The sequence below is a fragment of the Phyllostomus hastatus genome, unplaced genomic scaffold (genome assembly GCF_019186645.2).
Source record: "Phyllostomus hastatus isolate PE091 unplaced genomic scaffold, TTU_PhHast_1.1 phas_contig_147, whole genome shotgun sequence".
Taxonomy (NCBI): Eukaryota; Metazoa; Chordata; class Mammalia; order Chiroptera; family Phyllostomidae; genus Phyllostomus; species Phyllostomus hastatus.
In genome coordinates, this window is record NW_025333603.1 from 7,980,252 (window position 1) to 7,999,877 (window position 19,626).

The 19,626-nt window shown below is 43.6% G+C and overlaps 1 protein-coding gene across 6 annotated transcripts in view; it reads right to left on the reverse strand.

The window, feature by feature from the left end:
* ELAVL4 (ELAV like RNA binding protein 4) overlaps positions 1-19,626 on the reverse strand; it is a 145,128-nt gene that overhangs the window by 12,436 nt on the left and 113,066 nt on the right. For all 6 annotated transcript variants that reach the window (XM_045858777.1, XM_045858797.1, XM_045858787.1 and 3 more), the window contains exon 3: positions 12,151-12,254. In XM_045858777.1, the coding sequence (XP_045714733.1) occupies positions 12,151-12,254 (104 nt within the window). The remainder of the gene's footprint in view (positions 1-12,150; positions 12,255-19,626) is intronic.

Sequence of the window (19,626 nt, forward strand, 5' to 3'; positions counted from 1 at the left end):
TTATTAAATCCTCACTGAATGACTACAGGGGGCAGGCTCCTAGCTAGGGTGAGACATTTCTAAAAATCCCAATTTTCAGCTCCTGCAGAGAGTCGAGCACTGCTGGCTTGTTAACCCTACTGAGCCAGTGGCCTAAAGCCTGGGTCTTCCAGTGCTGGAGGCAGTGCCTTGGAGAACCGTGCGCCTAAGACCATGGGGATCCTGCTTGCTTTCAGAATCCCTGAAGACGAGACTGGCATTTCTAGGCCAGCACTGATCCTGCTCTGGAGCTTAGAAAGAGTAGGAAAGGGGGTGGCCACTCCTCTCTCTCTGGGTAGGAGTGGCCCAAAGGCAGGTGCTGGTGAATGACTGACTTCACAAATGGTCTTGAGGAAAGATCTGTAGTTCCTCCAAATTTCCCATTCCTCTACATCCCTGCAGGCTCAGAGCAAGGCTACCCCTCCAAGCGGTGAGCCCTGACTGTGGGCCAGCTCCAGTACTCACTAGCTGTGTGATCTTAGGTATGTGATTATATGTTGATAAGTATCAGTTTCTTTACTGGTAGAAAGGAGGATAATTCTCCTTTGATGGGTTATTGTGATAATAGATTAAATGTGTCTAGCACATACCTAGAATTTAGTAGATACTTAGTAAACCTGCTTACTGATGAGTCATACAGGCTTTTGTGGTCCAGCCTGGGACTCTAGCCCTCACTGGGACATGCTTTTCAATTTTACCACACAAGCAAACATTTGGAACACTAACAGTGAGTTCCTACAGAGGCGATGCCCTCTATCTTCCTGGTGGAGTCTGGATCATCCTTTACTACTTCAGTGCCCTGAGTTGTCAGCTCTAGCCTATTCCCACAGATTCCACTGCTTCCAAGCCACAGAGAAAGCACTTTCCATTTTCCAAAGTGACTTCACAAGGCTTCTCTCAGAGATTCTCCCCAAGGTAGTAAGGGAGGTGTTGTCCTTCCTCTCAGATGGGCAGCAGGACCAGGGCTGGGTGCTGCTCCTTCCCACACAACACTCACCTGCACACAGCCAGGGCTTAGCCTGGGCGGCGGTGGTGGGGGGAGGAACAACATGGCCTGGCAAAAACCATTTCCTGAATCATCTGGCAACCCCTGCCCCTTGTCCCATCTGCCATGGTACAGAAAAGGGAGAGGACTCAGAAAACATGATGAAGGCATGATCTTGGGTGCGATTAGAAGATAAGATGAAAGGAAAAGGCATCCTTCTCTGCCCTGGAAAGGAGCTCCTTCAGGAAAACACTGGCATTAGAAGATGAAAGTTCATTCAATCCACCCCTCCCACAACACTTCCTGTGTGTCAGGGCCTGTGCTGGGGGCTGGGAGCAGCTCTGCTTCAAGGAACCCAAGGTCTGGAGAGGGAAGTAAGCAAATGAATGAGGGCTCTTCCTGACTGGGACGCTCCTTTTACACCCCCTGTGTTTTCTTCCATGTGGAGGGAGCCCCCTGGAGTAACAGTCTAGGTCTCCTTGTACCCCTTCCTTGCTCTTCTCCAGGGGAAGTGGAATGCCTTCTCTAAAGAGGCTTCGATGCAGGAAATGTGCAAATGAGCCACACACACTGCCTGCTTCCTCCTCTCTGGGAGTCAGATGCCAACTGGAAGCACACTTTCTGTTGCCAGCTCTCAAGTTCCATGGGAGCAGGTTATGCTCTCATATGGGGAGGCTTGTGGGGTCAGACCACATGTAACAGGGTATGTCATCCTGTCCAAGTGTGGGGTTCTGAGTTAGGAAGTACACTGTGTCCATGGACTCCATCTGGGCCTTACTCAGTAATGAAGATGACCTTAGGCATATAGATAGAGCATGTATAGAAGCATGTATAGAAGAGAAAAGCATATAGGGTCCCATATGCTTTTTTCTTTTGTCTCATCTCTCAATGGGTTTAGAACTTGGAGGTGTCATTTGTTGGGACCTTTGAGTTACAATAAGGACTTGTATCATGGACTAGGTGTTTCACTCATGGAGCTCAGTGTTGTACTCACACAACTGCCAATCTTATAACCATGGTTCATGGTAAGTGCAAATAAGGTGACAGGTGGCATTGGTGATCCCAACAGAAAGCACCAACCTTGAAACCTGCTTCACAGAAACTTGATGCTATAAGTGGCCTCAAAAGTTCAAGGTAGGATCCAAAATAGTTGGCTGGCCACCCACCTTATACATTTCCAAGGATAGGAAGCTCACTACCTCACGAGGCATCCTACACTATCACTGGTCATCACTGATTCATGGGAAGTCCTTTCTTCTACTGAGTTCCAAACTGTCTCCCCCACAGCTTCTAATTTCTTCTATTTCTATTCTAGCTCCATACACTAGGAGTGTCCTTCTTGTCTTCATCACCTCTTATCTTGTGGGTGTCATGGACAGGTACTGGTTAGAGTCTCGAAAAACTGATTTCTGAGACAGACCCTTCAAGGAAGTTCTCATTTATGTTACCTTAACTGAAAGTGAGCATCTATTCTGGAATGGAAAGGAGACAGAGTAACTCCTTTAAGAGTAAGAACTTTAGGGTTGAAGAATTGTGGGTTTAAATCTTGACCACTTACTGGCTGTGTGACCTTAGGGTAAGTCACTGAACTTTTCTGAGCTGCATTACTTGAATAACGTGGTTTAGAAGCTTTCTAATAGAGCTATTTGAGGGTTAAACAAACCGATGATGTAAGATTCCTAGACACAATGCCTGACACACGGTAAGAATTCAACAAATAGTGATTCTGACACAGCTGCTATGTAATCAGGCCTTATGCTAGACACTGGAGGTGCACAGATGAATACAATAGTCTCTAACATGTAGACTATTGGTCTAGCAGAGGAGACGTACACAAAGACTGATCATTCCAGAAGACCAGGTTGCAGATTTCCCCCCATCTGTTGTCACACCCTAATCTCTGAGTGAGCACAAACTCCCTCGAGCATACAGATCCCTGGGAGATACTCACTCCAAAGAGACTGGGAGAACAGCATCAGAGAACAGACCCTGGTACTTCTAGGGCCTTCTAGCAGCAACCCTCCCAGGGACCTCCAATCTTACCTCCAAGAGCAGTGAGAGAAGAAAGAAGCCAGCTGGCTCCAGGAAACCACAGCTTTGACTGTGAGGATTGGCTTGTCACTGCCCACAGACAGGGCAGGTGTCAGCTTATGTGGCCCCAGTTTTTATACTTCCCCCACCTGCCACCTGATACATGATATTCTGTTATCAGGGGCAAAACCTGACATTGACATTTCGAAGGGAGTTCTGAATGTGCCCCTTCTCCCTGCTCAAACACTTTCAGTGGTTCTCTAGCACCTTGTGATGGAAGTTCAAAATGCTTACCTGAGCATTCCAGACCCTCCGGAATCCAGCCCCACCTCTCCTCTCCTGTTAATCCTCCCATGTACTCTGCACCTCAATTCAAACAAAAAAGCTTGAGTGTGTGCTCAGAGTTTCTATTCCCATGTCTTGGTTCTTGCTGTTTGTTCATCTTCATGGCAAAATGGGCTCCTGCCCATCCTTCCAGGCCCAGCCTGCATGCTGCCTCTTCCATGAGGCCCGGGCACAAACCACTGCTCTCTCTATGGACTTTACAGATGGCACATGCTTCAGTGGCAGCAGCTATCACACCCTGCTTCCCATCACGGTCATCTGTGCCAACATGGGATTTGCCCTCACAGTCTGAGCATTCTGGTGGCTTGTGCAGACGTCCTATGGCATCTAGTTTGCAAAGCATTATATAGGGCAGGAGCTGAGTTGAATGGGATGTGTAATATAATGTATGCAATAAATTCTAGCTCCCAGGAACTAACTCTAGTGTGGAGAAACCAGAACAAATCATGAAATTGAAGAGTATCCAAGAACATTATGAGAGTCTCTGGCACACAGTAGGCCAAATAAATATGTCTTTAAAAATGGTGTGATGATAGATTTGTGTGCTTCCCAACTTTGTATTAAAAGTCCATCAAATTGTCAAGGGGGCTTAATAGGTACAAGAGTCCTGCTGTCTGTCTGGTGGCCCCTAGAGGGGACAGATGTGCTAATGATTTAATGGCCTGGTTAGTAGAAAAGCCAGTCTCAGATTCAGGGCTTCAGACAGTCAGTCACTCTCTTCACTAAACTGTAACTCCTGGCTCTTGTTTTATGAAAGGATGATAAGGTTTCTGTGGCTACCTGGTTGCTCTGTAATACTCTCCACTATGCAAAGCCTTTTACATTTGCTACTTGGGACTTAAAAGACTCAGACACATTCTTTATTCTGTAAATCTGAAACATGTAGATAGAAAAAAGTCTTCCCCTCTGCTCATGTAACTTTCACCTTAGGAGACACCCTATCCATCTTCATCCTGGGGACCATTACTTGAGCACTCACTGTATGCCATGATTACTTATAAGTGAGGTATTATTAGTTCTATTTCCTGGATGACAAGCTGTGGCTCATTGAGGTCAAGGACTTGTCCAAGGTCACCAAGCCAAACTAAGACAAAGATGGATATAACTCCAAGTTTTGGGATCTTTCCACTATGGCAGGCTAACGTGGACAGTGAAATAAACGCTGTGTACTTGGCACGAACTGCAATTGTCCTGGAGTGCTACCAAGCTGGAATGATCATGCTGTATTTTATTAGATAGACTATTAGAGCTGGAAGGAACCATTCTGCAGATGATGAAATAAGTATGGAGAAGTAAAAGTAAGTTCCCAAGGTCGGCCTAGCGGTGTTTGACAGAGATGGGACTTGGCTCTCCATCTCAACTCAGAGCTCTTTGGACTGAATAACAAGGGGGAAGGGGAGAGGGAAAAGCTCCATGACCATTGGTAGGCTGGCTGATTTGCCTTGGGGCTTTGTGATAACCATGGAGAAGTGGTATTTTCCAGGGTCACTGATGTTTTAGGCCAGCATTGCCCAACCGAATGTTCTGGGATCATGAAAACATTCTAGATCTGTGCTGCTGAATGTGGTGGCCACTGGCTACATGGGGTTGTTGAGTACTCAAGTGTGCTGTGACTGAGGAACTGAACTTTTCATTTCATTTAGTCTTAATTTAAATTCAAATAATAGCTATATGTGGCAAGTGGCTACTCCACTGGACAGAACAGCTAGAGGCCCAGAAACAACATAAAGTTATGGCATCTCAGCCCTAGAAGGGACCTTTAGGATCATTTAGTCAGGCCCCAGTCTAGTATAGGAATGCTTTCTACATCATCCCTAATGACTCCATTTGAACGCCTTTGACAATCAGGGACACACTATGACCCAAGGCACGTGTTCTATCCTCATAGCTTCACCAGTTCTTTTCACAGGTTATTAAAATACAGGATTGAGTTTTAGAGTCACTTCAGACTTCCCCCCTAGAGGATGGAAAAGCAGCCCTTGCAGGGTGAATATGTGAGTGGAGCACCCTGGACAACATCTGCCTCCAGACAATCTTTAGGGGGTCAGGTCTTTTAAAACCTGATGCTTAATGATGCTGAGAATGGAGCATGAGGCAGCCGAGAGGAGCTGACCAGAGCGGCCAAGAAAGGACCACTGTTTCCTGTGATCTGCATTGCTTTTTTAAGCACCTCACATCACACTGTTGACCGTTTTTACACTTGTGGACTGATAAGCCTCAAGCCCCATTCCACATACTTCCGAAAACCTACTACTTATCCTCGCAACCTGGACCTGTCCAATTTTCTTCCGTAATACAGACACAGGACACTGTGGATGACATCTAAGATATTGGAATCATATCAACCTCACTGGGCAGAGACAGCAGCGAAACTCTCTCTCAAACTCCCATTCCAGATCCCTGTATCTGAAAATATTCACTCAAAGGAAGTTAACAGCAGCCATACAGACTCTCTCACGGAACACAGAGAGCAGCTTGGTACAACTGGGTAAACGGGTCTCCAGTTTCCACTGGTGCTGCCACGTGCCCTCTCTTGGCTCCTTGGGGACTCCAGCCACCCTTGCTGACCTTGGTGGGGAAGTGTCCTAGCACTGGCTCTGACTACAGCTGTAAGGGGGGGAGGGGAGAGAAATGTCATTTATTATTAACAAGACTGAGGGAGGCAGTCTATTGTTTCTGGGTGGGGTGATATCCGTCAGCAAAAAATGATCTGCTAACTCTCCTGGAAGCATTAAGAGCAGTGATAGGAGAAATAATTGCTTATGTCAAGTGCAAAGAAAAGATGCCTCAGCGGAATAGAGGCCTTTAGCAAGGCAGGTGGATGCTGGGGGAGGGAGGCGTGGCTCCCTGATGACCCCTGGCAAGAGAAAGAAGTGGGAGGGGCAAACTGGAACCTGCAAAACTCAAGTGTGGAAAGATCCCCCGGAGGCACTGTTAGTGTTATTAGAAGAATAAAGTGAAAATGGAGAAATGGCTAAGCAGCAGCACAACACAGAGTGGCTGGAATAAAGAGCTTTCTCTCCCTCTACTTCCCAGAGAAAGGAGATTTTTCCTTAGGAAAAACCTTTACTCACATACCTCCCCCTTCTCTAGTCCTGCTCCCTCTGGAACTGGGCTCCTGCCTAACAAGAAAGCTTCTTCTTACTCTCCATCCCCATTTCCTGACTGTGTGCCAACCCTCCTGGGTTCACTGGGGGGCAGGAACACCCTTTCTGCCCGCTCACTCATGACCTAATCCTGAAATCACTCATGCTTCCAGTTTGCACAAGAGCTGTGCTCTGTGAATGTCTTACTTAAAGTGATATTTTTATAATTTGAGTAATAGCTTAATGCAATTGGTAGAAAAAGATAAGACACAAAACCATTTGCAAACATGCAGCTCAATGAAGAAAGGAAGGAAATATATAAAATGTTAACTACATTGAGTTGGAAATGGCTGATATTGATTTTATTATTTGATAATGCATTTTCCCAATAATTCAACAATAAGCATGTCGTGCTTTTAAAATGAGTTAAAAATGTTCCCAAAAGAGCTGATGAAAACCAATGTCTAATGCTGACAAAAATCTATCATGGCAGGCAGCAAGCCACTTGTTTCAGTCATCAGTCACCTCAAGTGGCACTCCATTGGCAGGTGAACCTTCTAGAACTTTGACCAGCTCCCTCTCCTGCTCAAAGCTTGTATAGCTGCCTACTTCCCCACACCCCCTCCAAATCAAATGGGAACCCCTGTAGCCAGATGATCACCCCATCTGTTGCATTAGAGTTGGTCCTTTGCATGTCTGTGCCCACCATGAGTCAAGAGCTTCCAGAGCAGCAAATGCTTTGTTAATCCTGTGCCTCAAACTTAGATTAAAATCCAAGAGGAGTCCTACAACTGTGAAAATTTTAGTGGGAGTAATTCCAAATCCTCAAATCCCATTTTGAACCACTTTTGACAGAAGGGTCTCAGTGTAACTTGAACCCATATCCACACTTTGCATAAACATGTCCCTCTTTCACTACTACAGAGCCATTTGATTTTCTTTGACCCTAATTAATGTGACAAAGGGTTGGACCACTGCAACTGGATTCAATGGAGTGCTTCTTAACAAGAGGCTGGAATTACAGTGCAAATTCAGAAGCTGCTCTTTTGGAGCTGATGGTGAGGTTCAAGACTGGGACAGGCATTGGCATGGGGACTAGGAGTACTGGACATCATTTTCTAGAATTTATAGCCATTTCACCCAATGCTTTCCAGAGTCTAAAGTGATCTATGTTTGAGACAAGTGGGAAAAAAAAACCTAAACAAACAGCACCCCAAAGCCCTAAGTGGAGCAAATCATCTCTGCTGGGCTCAGGGTTGAAATGTTGAGAAAAGACCCAGTTTCTTAAGTGGGGAGCCAGGCTGCTGTGGCAGGCTAGACAATGTAACCACCCAGCCTGTCTGACACACATGGGTGGGAAAATTGCCAGGGCACTGCCTGGAAGGCAGGGGTCTGGGAAGAAATGGTCTGAAGTCAGGTCAGTGCTCATGTTGACGGCAGAAGCCCTGAACCACAAGTCTGTTTACCGAAGAGCCTGGAGGAGACACGTAATTCATTTGTTTGCTTTTTTATCTTCTGCCCATGTCAGGGAGTATAACCCATGTATTTGTGTGGAGCCAAGTACATACCCACACACTCATGGAATGCACATGCTACTGAACAAACAGGCAGTGTGACATTCCAACACATATGACCTACCACCAAAGTTCCTTTGAAAACATTTTTTGCTACTCTAAATCTCACTACAACTGTGTGATCCTGAGTAAGTCTCTTAACTTCTTTTGGCCTCAGTTTTCTCATTTGCATAGATAGGGACTCCTTACAGGGCTATGTTAAGAATTAGAGCTGAGGCCCTGGCTCCATAGCTTGATTGGAGTGTCGTCCCAATACACCAAGGTTGCAGGTTTGATCCCCAGTTAGGGCTCATATGAGAATCAACCAATGAATGCATAAATAACTGGAACAACAAATCAATGTTTCTCTCTCTCTCTCTCAAATCAATACATTAAAAATTTTTTTAAAGAATTAGAGCTAATCTGTATAAAGTACCTAACCCTGGGGATGCTCCAAGGATTAAATGTGATCAAGCATGTAAAAGAGTTAGAATAGTGTTAGACACAGAATAAGTGCTCGATAAAAGATAGCAACACTATTATTATTTCCTGTCAAGCTTATGGTCACATATTAAGCAGCTCCTCTTCTGACACCCTTTCATAGAACCTTTGGATGCTAACTCAGTTCAACTGCTGGCCACTTATGTGGCTTTGGACAAGTCACCTCATCTCTGTGAGCCTAATTTCCCAGATGAGGGGTGGGACCCCAGTCACTCTCTCTCACTAAAGGAGTTATAATCCAAAGAGCACCCCTCTGCAGGCCCCTGTTTACAAACACACACTAGACGGTTCCGAGGAGACCTCTGTAAAGCATGCTTCCAATGAAGATGATTGTTTTTTCCAGAGAGGCAAGTTATCTGAAGTCACCCCCACTAGTCATTGCATCAGACTTAGGAATCACACTCTTTCTCTGCTTTAATGCTGTGTCTATGTCTAGACGGTAACCTTCTCCTTGAGGACAGAAGCCTGGCCTTGCCCTCAGTGTTCGCACAGTCACATCACATCCCCCTTAGTAAAGGGGAAGCGAATGTTTGTTAACTGGGGACCATCATTTGTGGGCACCTTCTACTAGCAGCCCAGTAATGAGTCATTCACTTCCAATCAGCAAAACAGCATTTGTGTATTTAAATTTGAGTTCAGAGACTGCCAACTGCTTGTCCACAGGTTGGCTAGTAAGGTATGTTTGGCCCACCTACACAATGCTTTAAAATGGTTTGAGTTGGTATCCAACCTTTAGAAATGGGAAGATTTGGCATAACAATCTAGATTTCAGTTTCTATTGAAAAACTGGAAGATCTGGCAACAATCTAGGCTTAAACAATCAGCAGTAGCTGAAGAAAAGCTGCCCTTTTCATGGCTCTGCAGCTCACTACAGCCTCCACTACCCCCTGGCTTTCCAGAACTATGTCTGGATCCAGCCATTGATGATCACCCTTGAAAGAGGAAGAGGTAACTCTCACTGCGCCTGCATCTATGTTGTGCATTATGCTCAGAGTGCCGTGTTTTGCATGGAGTACTCCAACAACGCTCCACGCATGCTAGAAGAAGGCACAAACTGGACTACAGTTTGCAAACACGTACTAGATGGCTCCAAGGAGATCTCTGTGATGCCTGTTTTTTGTTTTTTATTGTTTTTTTTTTCCAGATAGACAAGTTATCTATTCCTTCATGGAGTCAGAGTAGAGAGATAAATCTCATGTCACTTATCAAAGCAAACTGAAGCAGAAGAAGTAAATAGAGGCCTGAAAGGCAGAAAAGCAATTTTTAAAAATTAATAAATGATGAGACTATTAATGGCACACAAAAAAGGTTTGCTTTTTTCCTCCCCTTTAATATGTTTTTTACCTTAAACACTGTGTCCCTTTAGGAAAGGGAAGAAAATTTAATAAAGGAACCTATCACTCAAACTTAATTTTTAGTATGGAAAATAAACTGCTTTAATGAAAGGGCTGAAATCCCCAGGTTTTGCACATTAAATTTTCATTCGTCGTAGAGAATGGAAATTATTGATTCAGTCATGGCATCATGCATTTTGAATCCTACAGTGCCTTGGAAGCCCACGTTACTGCTGGGTGCAAATGTGCTGGCAGCATTTTGATGCAGGGTGAGCACAGGCTGGGTGAGGGGTACATGGAGAAAGGAAGGAGGCAAACTGGCTCTTCACAGAAAGAAAATAATCAATGTTCCTTGTCGCGAAGATCCACTTAGATTAAGCGCTACTTCTGATGGCATGATGGGTCAAGGGTGCATTCTGAGATCAGAAAAGCTGGGTTCACTCAGTCTTTGGGGAAATGCCTACAGCTTCACGGAATACTTAAAAAAAATCACTCAGAATGGATGGCTGATTATTTGATCCTAAGCTCTTGGGGAGTTTGGATTTCAAGAAAACTGCAGAGGAAAGAAAAGTATCTTTCTCACTTCAAGATCAGGGTGTCCATCGGTGGAAGAGTAAATGTCTGACATTCTAATGCTGGATAGCACAGAAAAATCAGTTAAACTCACAAATACAGCTCTCAACCTGGTGTGGCCTCATCAAAGAGTTAGGTGACATGAGCATCCTATCTTTACTTAAAGCACAAAAATAGGTATGCCTTTCCTTTTAAAGAAATTAATTCTCCTACCCCTCAGAGGACTACTTCATAATTAAACAACTCTCAATTATTTCCCCCTTAGAGAACTCGTAAGGATTGATTCTAAGCCAAGACTGAGGCAACCTGGATGAGGCCTATTTTGAGGTCTTTGTGTATCAGGGATTGTATATGATTAGGAAAGCAATCGTCTTTAGAAATAAGCTAAACTCAGGTGGAAAAGTAAAGCTGCTTAGGGAAGGATGACAGGAAAGAAGGAAGGAAGGGAGGAGTGGAGGATAGAAGGAAAAAGGAAAGGGAAGGAAGGAAGGAAGGAAGGAAGGAAGGAAGGAAGGAAGGAAGGAAGGAAAAGGAAAGGAGGGACATAAGAAAGGCAATCATATAATATATTCCAAAAAGAGAAGGCTTTGTTTTGTTTTGGTTATGTTTTTATTTTGATTACCTCCCAACTAAGATGATATTATACCACTAGTCCCCTCTCTCAGTGTGGATATTGGAAAAGTAGCTCTGTTGAACTAAAAAGTTTTGATTTTGTGTTTTCAGACACTGAGAGCTGGTGCCATCTACAGATTTCCATTCTGGGAGAGGTTTCTCTTTTGTCCTACTTTGTGTCAGACTGGCTGTTGTGAGGATAAGAGTACCTAGGAGACACCTCCCCATGGTTTAATAGGTTATGAAGAATGGGACTCATTAATTGGCTGGCAGCTGACCCCAAACAGGATGCTAGGTGGGGAAGATGGGAAAGGAAGCTGAGGAGGAGGCAGGCTCCATTCAGGAGCTCACCACTGGCTGTCAGAAGGGAAAAAAGCAAATAGCACCACCCCCTGAAGGATCCCCATGAGGTGAGGTCTGACCTTAGAGTGAAAATCCAGCCACAGAAACCTCAGTCTGGAGAAGCAGGCTCTGGGTAACCATTTTCCTTTATCAACTTAACCCTTCTTGACATACTGTGTATCCATCTGATTCTTCTCAGATGGCTGGGATGTTACTTTTTCTTTCAGTCCTTTACTATGTTCCCATAGATTTTAGACAATATTACACTACTGTGGTTGTTTATAACTGATTTTTCTTTTTCAAGTCTCAGTTAGGAGGGTCCTCTCTACCTTTGGGTAAAGCCAGCCTGCTCGGCCTGGCACATGAGGCCCCCGCCCCCCTCATCCAAACGTAGCCACACTATTTATTCCAAGTGCTGGTCCCCACTCACAATGTTTATGTCCCTTTTTACAGCTTTGCCTGGAACAGCTTCCTTCTTCATAGAGCTCAGCTCTGGCTGTCTCTGCAGACCCAGGCTCACAAGCCTTCTAGGTGAGGTAGTCATCCCAACGCCCTATCTGCCCTCCGGACTGGAGGTCCCACAGCTCGTGGTCCTTTCTGTGAACTCAGCCCTCACTTCACTGTTCTGTAGTGATCTGTGTCCCAAGTAAATGTTCTTTGAATAAATCAAGAACATCACCTCCAGCTCCCTTATAGCCTTTATTTATTAGATCAAAGGGATGAAATTGACCAACGCCTCCCCAATCAGGAGCCAGCATAACACCTCTTACCTTTATGGTTTTGGTCTGGAGTCTGAGTCCATTTAAAGTGTTGATGGCTTTCTCTGCATCCTTTGGATCAATATAGTTAACGAATCCATACCCTAAACTCTGTCCTGTGGAAACATTTTTTAAAAAAGAGAGAAAGAAAGAAAGAGAGAGAGACAGCTCAATATCTTTGTAGAGGTAACACTTCATATTGCAGTGAATCCAAACCCTCCTCTAGCATATGGTTTCTTTTATACCAGGGTTTACTTCCAGGTTGAGAAATTTCAAATTCTTTCATGTCTCACTCAGTCAGCTTTTAAACTCACAGGAGCTGCCCAGGCTGGGAATGGGTAAGTGTCCCTGCACATACACACCATGTATACACAGATGTCTGTCTAATGGGGGCGAGTCAGGACAGGGCAGTAGAAAGAGAACAAGTGTCATTTGTTAGAAAAGAATTGAACTGGAGTCCTGAGGCTTTCCCTATCAGCTGTGTGACTTTGGAGACAAGTCATTTAATCTCCTGTTTGTTTGTTTGTTTACCCTAATATCTCTTTTCTGGGAATAGCAGCACTTGCCGCATACAGGTTTGAGAGGATTAATGAGATGTTGTATATAAGATGCCTACCAACTACATTGCCTAGAACACAGTAGCTGCTCAACAAATGACAGCTATGCTATGCTCAGTCCCATTAAACTGGGGCAAGCACTGGATGTAGGAGCTGTGTCTGCTGCTTCAGTCATGCCAGCCACACCCCCTCAGAGGAAGGTAGCAGGATCTGAGCAGCAAGACTAGAGATATTATAGTGAAGCATGGCATGAATTTAAAGCAGTTGCTACAAATCATTCATTGCCTCCATCACCCACCCCAGCCCCACAACATCAAAAAAGGGGTGGGTTCTATTGGAAAGAACTGGGGAGCTCCTAACCCTAAGGGAGGAATATGCAAAGGAATCTTCAAAGAGGATTTAGCTCCTTTCAGTGGAGATGGCTTCAACTTGTCTGCAAAGAGAGGTGGCAAGTGACAGGACTCTCCTCTAAGTGAAATAAAAATAATGTGTTTGCGATTGTGCCACTGATTATAAATAGTCCATCAGCTCTGCCATGTGTCATCAGCCAGAAATATCATTAGGAAACTACATTTTCTGACATACCGTTTAAGAAACAGAGAGTTCAGGGTGGCTGCAAAATCAGCTTGAACTTCTCAGGCAATGTTAGTGATTTGTGGGGGGCGGCAGAGCTGAAGGGGAGGAAAATGACAGGACGCCACATGTCAAGGAGGACTGATTACATAAAGCACCCCCCTGGAGTGCAGGGGCCAGGGTGGGGAGACAATACAGCCAAGAGCCTGCCATGTCCTGGTGACAGGAGCCCAATTCAGCTGCCAAAAACTCTTTCCAACAGCTTCTGTTTTGCTGGTAAATGTCTGTGTTTGGGCTGGTTGTGGGAGGGAACCTGGGAAAACAAGTTGGTTCTGGATCTGAAAATGGGTGACTCTATTATCCTTTATAGGAAGGAAACGAAGAGAATCATGAGGAAACTCAATGCATTTTTAAAAAAAAAACCCACAAATAACAACTTTTTCCACTAGGATACTCCTTTGTGTTTTGGAATAAGGGAGCGGGAATAGGAGAAGACAGGGGCAGAGCAAACTTTGCCAGGTGTGTCCTTCACTGGCCAGAATCAGTACCTGAAAAAGGAGGAGAGAATGCTGAGTGCCCTCCAGCTGCCAGGACCCCTCTCTTCCCACTTCACGGTGTTTGTGCAGTGTGTTTGCACGTGTGTTTGTGTGTGTGTGTACACAGAAGAGTAAGCAGAGAGAGAGAGGTGTAGGTGCGTGTAAATTACAAGACCCTGCCATGTGTTCCAAGAAAAGTTTTGCAAACCAAAAAAAAAAAAAAAAGAAAGACACTAATTTCATCAGTTTAAAAACATCATTTATCCTAACTTTGGCTCTACCTCAACAAGCCTAACTAAATTTACCTGATTAAATTCATTTTCATCATGCACATATATTAGTCCTATTTACCTTGAATATAAGAGAAACCTTAAAAACTAATATACTAAAATATTTTTACAATTATTTATTTTAAACAGCCATATGCCAAGTTGAGCTGTTTTAAAGGACATTTTTAAAAGCAATAATTTCAATGATAAACCTTAGGTATGAGTTCAAGAAAACAGGTCAGGACAGTCAACCTATCCAGTTAAATTTAATTTGTGTAAAATTAAAATAAAAAATATAGGCAAAGCACTCACTACTTAACTGCAAACACTGAACCTAAATCCAAATAATTTGTAATTCATCATAATGATGGAATAATATTGGAAGAATTATCATGCCTACCAGTGATGTGTGCTCCCTGATATACTACCTTTCCTTCTAATTATTCATATATTTACAGAAATCTAAAATACTAGTGTGGCTATGATTTTATATTCTGTATTTTATCTTTATTTTAGAGCTTTGCTTCAGGAGGAAGGAAAACACTATCAGGGCCTAGAAAAGTTCTAAAGGTCAAGTGCAAGAAAGGACTTTTGAGTCATATCTACCCGCCTGCCTGTATCAGTCCCAAACTCACCATCACCTTAGTACCCGGCTGTGATTAGCACTACTATGTTATCATTACATGCTCTAGCTTCAGAGAGAGACTGCACTTAATATCAAGAATAAGGGTGCTTTAGGAAAAGTAAAAGCCAGATGAACAGCATTTCAGAAAGTAAGGGGAAAGATGATTTATCAAGGAGAGATACTCCTTGATATAAAACAATGAACTGCAAACTCTAAAACAGAACACGGCATTGAACAAGAGGAGGACAGAGGTGGAAAGACCTGCCTGTGAATCCAAAGGTATGAGATAAATTGGCAGCACAGTGAAGCTACCTGTGGTTAACCTATTTCACAAATAGGCTTCTTCACGTGCCTCTCGCCATCATAGGAAGAGTCCAGCTGAGTCTAATAAAAAGTACTCTGCGGAACTAAACATTCTCTTTAAAGAGATCTATAGAGGATTACATCCCTAGGTAGAAAGCCCAAGATTCATTTCTTCTAGAACTGCTTTAGTAAAGGCAGAGAATAAAATACGGAAGAATTTTATGTCTTCATTATGGTGGCCATATATTGGTGATGGGTTATGGACTTGCAGTTCTGTATTTAAATGTACATCGATAAATACAGATGAAACACATCCACAGAAAATACCAACACTATTTCCATGGGGACCAAGAGAGTCACGATGCTGGGGAGGCCCAAGGGACCCAGTCGGCAGCACAGAGCTAGGTGTATGTGCATCTGCATCTCACATTTAGATGAAGTCTTTACATTATTCTTTTCCCCCCAAATATGCTGGAGCAAGATTTGACTACATGGGTATGGTAACAGTATTTTTAGAACAGAAAATTAAACTTCATTTTTGTTCTCAGTTTGTGAATTTATTGTGATAGCAAGTTGAGCAAATCACTAAAGTTATGTTTAATGAATCATCCATAACAATAAATAAATTGACAAAGAAAAGTTGATGAAATAAAGACTGTCTCCAAAATTTAGAAACTGTGGTGAGTACCTGGCTTGCTGATGCCCAGGTGACCTATAGCTCTTACCTGGAACTGGTCCGTGATAGTCCTGTCCCGCAGGCCTGGGGGAGGGGTCTCCAGTCCCCATGCTTGGGAAAGACATGCACTCTTGGCAGTTAGGGATAGAAACTTAAGATCATAATGTAGTTTCCAAGGGAAAACTGTTACACATAATGCCTACATTTTAAGGCATTTCAGTGGTTTTGCATTAAACGGGTTCTTTTATTAACAAGTGTTTCTTAATCTGGACCTGAATATTTTGTTTTTTATATGCCATACATGCACACACACACAAACGTGTGATGTATTTTTCTAGTGTGACACGGCAGCATCTCTACTCTGTTATAATAATCCGTATACCTAACTTCTCCCCTTAGACACCAAACACTTCTCCCCACATGAACTAGCTTATAAAAGTTTGCATCTTTGGCCCTGGCTGAGTGTCTCAGTTGGTTGGAACATCCATAGGCCAAAAGGTTGCAGGTTCGATCCCCAGTCAATGTTTCCCTCTCACGTCAATGTTTCTATCTCTCTCTTTCTCTCTCTCGTTAATCAATACATATATGCTTGGGTGAGGATTTAAAAAAAGTTTGCATTTTTGAACATAGAAGGTACTTGACAAATATTTGCTAAGTGAAAGAATGGATAAACACATTTGTACTAATCCTTCACTTCTGGAAGCATATGGGCAGGATGCTTTTATGTTTGAGGGGAGAAGAGAGTAGGTACCTGGGGGATAAGCTGGCTCTAGGGAGAACTGGAAAACAAAACACAAACAAAAACTGTCCTGGGTGGCTTCTCCTCCAGCACAGTTCAGGTGAATGATAAAAACCAGCCCTGCCCACTTTTCCACAGAGATTCTGAGTTTCCAAAGTGCTTTCCCACCCGTTCTGTCTCATTTGATGCTCACAACAGTCCTGTGGGAGAGATAATAATCATTTTATGAATGTGGAAACTGAAGCTCAGAGAAAACAGTGATTTGCCCTACATTACAGAGTTGGGTCTTAGTCTAAATCAGGGGTTGGCAAAATTTTGTGTGCATAGGGCAAGAGAGTAAATAGGTCAGCATTGGTGGATCTTCCAGTCCCTGTCATGACAGCAGCCACAGACAGTATGTAAACAAACGAGTGTGGCTGTGTTCCAATAAAACTTTATTCAGAAATATGGGCAGTGGGTTCAATTTGGCTTTTAGGCCATAGTTTGCTGACCCCCTGGTCTGGATCTTTTGACTCCAAGTCCAGTGCCTTGTGCCATAACCACAGTTACTCCATCAATTAAATTGCCGTTGACAACTGTTTTGAGGCCCTAAAATACTTCTGCAGCTTTTTGAATCACCTAAGAAAAAGCAGATTATATTCGATAGTTAGTGTTAAACATTTTAAACATGTTCTCAGACTCTGAGAAGGGTTGCCATCATAGCTGAGTATAATGCCTCATTTTCTCAGTCATTCTGGGCAGAAGTGTTTTCTCTTGCCTTTGAGGTCCTGGGGGTTATGACAGCAGGGCTCCGAATGTGGCATCCTCATGGCTAATGGCAGCAGTTGGAGATGCTGTTTGTCCCCTTGCAGGGCTGGCTGGAAGGAACCTCAGCACTTCTGCACTGCTAACCTGCACAGCTTGCTCTTTCTGTCTTCAAAAATCGTCATTCTCCAGAAACCTAACAGTTACTTTCCGTCATCTGTAAAGCCCCCAAGGGGGCAGCCAGATGGGTAGCTGCTGTTGATGAAAACTTCTGAGTTGAGTAAGGAATTTTTGTGGATGTTAGAACCTCTAGCTCAGGCTGAAATTCTGTTCTCAAAGCACATGATAAAATCCCCAGTCACTTTAAGATCAGCTGTGTGGCGGGAATCCACGTGCCTGGTTAACCTCAGCCAACTCCATGTCCCAGGACCCCTCCCTGCCAGTCCCGAGGTGGCTTTCCTGGCTGTTGGTTGCCTGACATTTACCTGAACTCACCCCAAAGAGGGCCAGAGAGCTCTGTGGCTGTTACTGCATATATACATGTGTGTGGCTCAAACCATATTTTGTGTCTAATGTTGGTTAAGTCATTTAAGCTTCATCAGTCTGTTCTCTTATCTGGAAAAACAGGGATAATCCCTTATCCTCACAATCAAAGGATCACTGTGAGGATTAACTACATTAGCATGTGGACGAAGAACAGCTACACTGGTGCCTACTTTATGCTAGTCACTATGCTTAATGACCTCATAAGAGTACCCAATTTAATCCTGTGTGATATGGGCACATACAGCCCATTGTGCAGATAGGGAAAGTGAGACTAAGACATGTTAAATAACCTACCAAAAATCAAGCAGGAAGCAGGCTCCATAGAGCTAGGTTTCACATGAACCCAACTCTGTGGGACTTTCGAGCTCATACTTTCTGTGGGATCTGGCTTCTGTGCAAGGGTGTCTGGCATCAGGTAAGAACTCCAAAGGAGACACACACCCTATGTTGGGGTCTCTTCCCCTTCTTAACACTGACTGGGATGCTTTGAGATGCTGGAGCAACCCTGGCTCTGTCCTGTCCCATCCCACTTATGTGAGAGTTGAGGTGTAAACTCTCTGAGTCTTGGTATTTCTCCTGCAAACTCAGTGTTTGCAAAGCCAACTAGTCAGAGGATTTATTTTCTTTTAGTAGTTCACACAGTTGTTTAAAGTCTTACTGCTTGAAGTATGATCCCTATACCAGCATCACTGACATCACCTGGGGACTTGTAAGAACTGTACCTTCAGCCTATTGCTATGTGACCCTGGCTAAGTTAAATTAACCTTCCCGCACCTACACATCTTACCCAGAGTCACGAGGAAAGGAAGCTCTGAAAGGAAATATCTCAGAATTTCTTAATGCTTGGCTATTTCTTTTCATCTTCAGATTTTGCATTCCTACTTTGCCCCTTTCTATTGCAGTAATTTCATCTGTAAAATGGACTTAATATTACTTTTATTTTCATAGAGTTATTTGAAGTGATAATACACATAAAGTGCCTGGCATATAACAGATGCTCAGTAGATGGCTCCTTTTCACCCTTCTCCCAGCCCCAGTAGGCACTGCCTTACACTACTGCCTACAAGGATGCTATCTCCTCAATGAGGCCCAACCTCCTTGAAGGTGCAGAATGGATCTGATGCTTTTCTTTTACATTGGAGCACATAATGCAATAGGGACACAAATTCCACATATAACTGGCACCTACTACATGCTAGATACAATGAATGGACCTCAAAATAACCAAGAATTTATTCCTGCCTTCAGAAGACTTCTATGTAGAAGGGAAAGACAGATATAAGAATTAATTACAGTTCAACAAAAATAATAAATATACTAGTTTTTTTTTCCTTTAAAGCTATATGTAGGAACAGAGAGGAGGTGGAAACTGATTTTAATGGAGCAGAGTAGGGAAGACTTCCTGGAGGTGTGGGCATTTGAGTTGGGCTTTGAAGAAAGAGTAGACTTTTGATAGGGTTCCCTTATCAAGGCAAGAGACTGCAACATGAGTGTTGAATTCAAGCAATATATTAATTTATCCCATAGATATTTATTGAATATTTACTATGGGTCAGGCATAGTTCTGTTCACTGGGAACATAGCAGAGAACAAAAAATACTTGTTTTTTTAGCCATCAGATTTGGGGTGAGGGAGTAGGACAAGAAACATACAAATGAAATACAAAGTTTGTTAGATGATGGTGAATTTAGGGAGAAAATAAAGCAAAGAAAAGGGAAAGTCAGTGTGGGGTGTGGGGCTGCAATTTTTTAACACAGTGCTCGGGTAAAGTCTCACTGCTAAGGCGGCATGAGAGCAGAGACCTGAGGGAAATGAGGCAGCCAGTATGTCCATTGGAGGGGAGGGCATTCTGGGCAGCGGGAATCTTGAATGCAAAGACCCTGAGGCAGGAGCATGCCTGGTGTGTTGGAGCAATGGCAC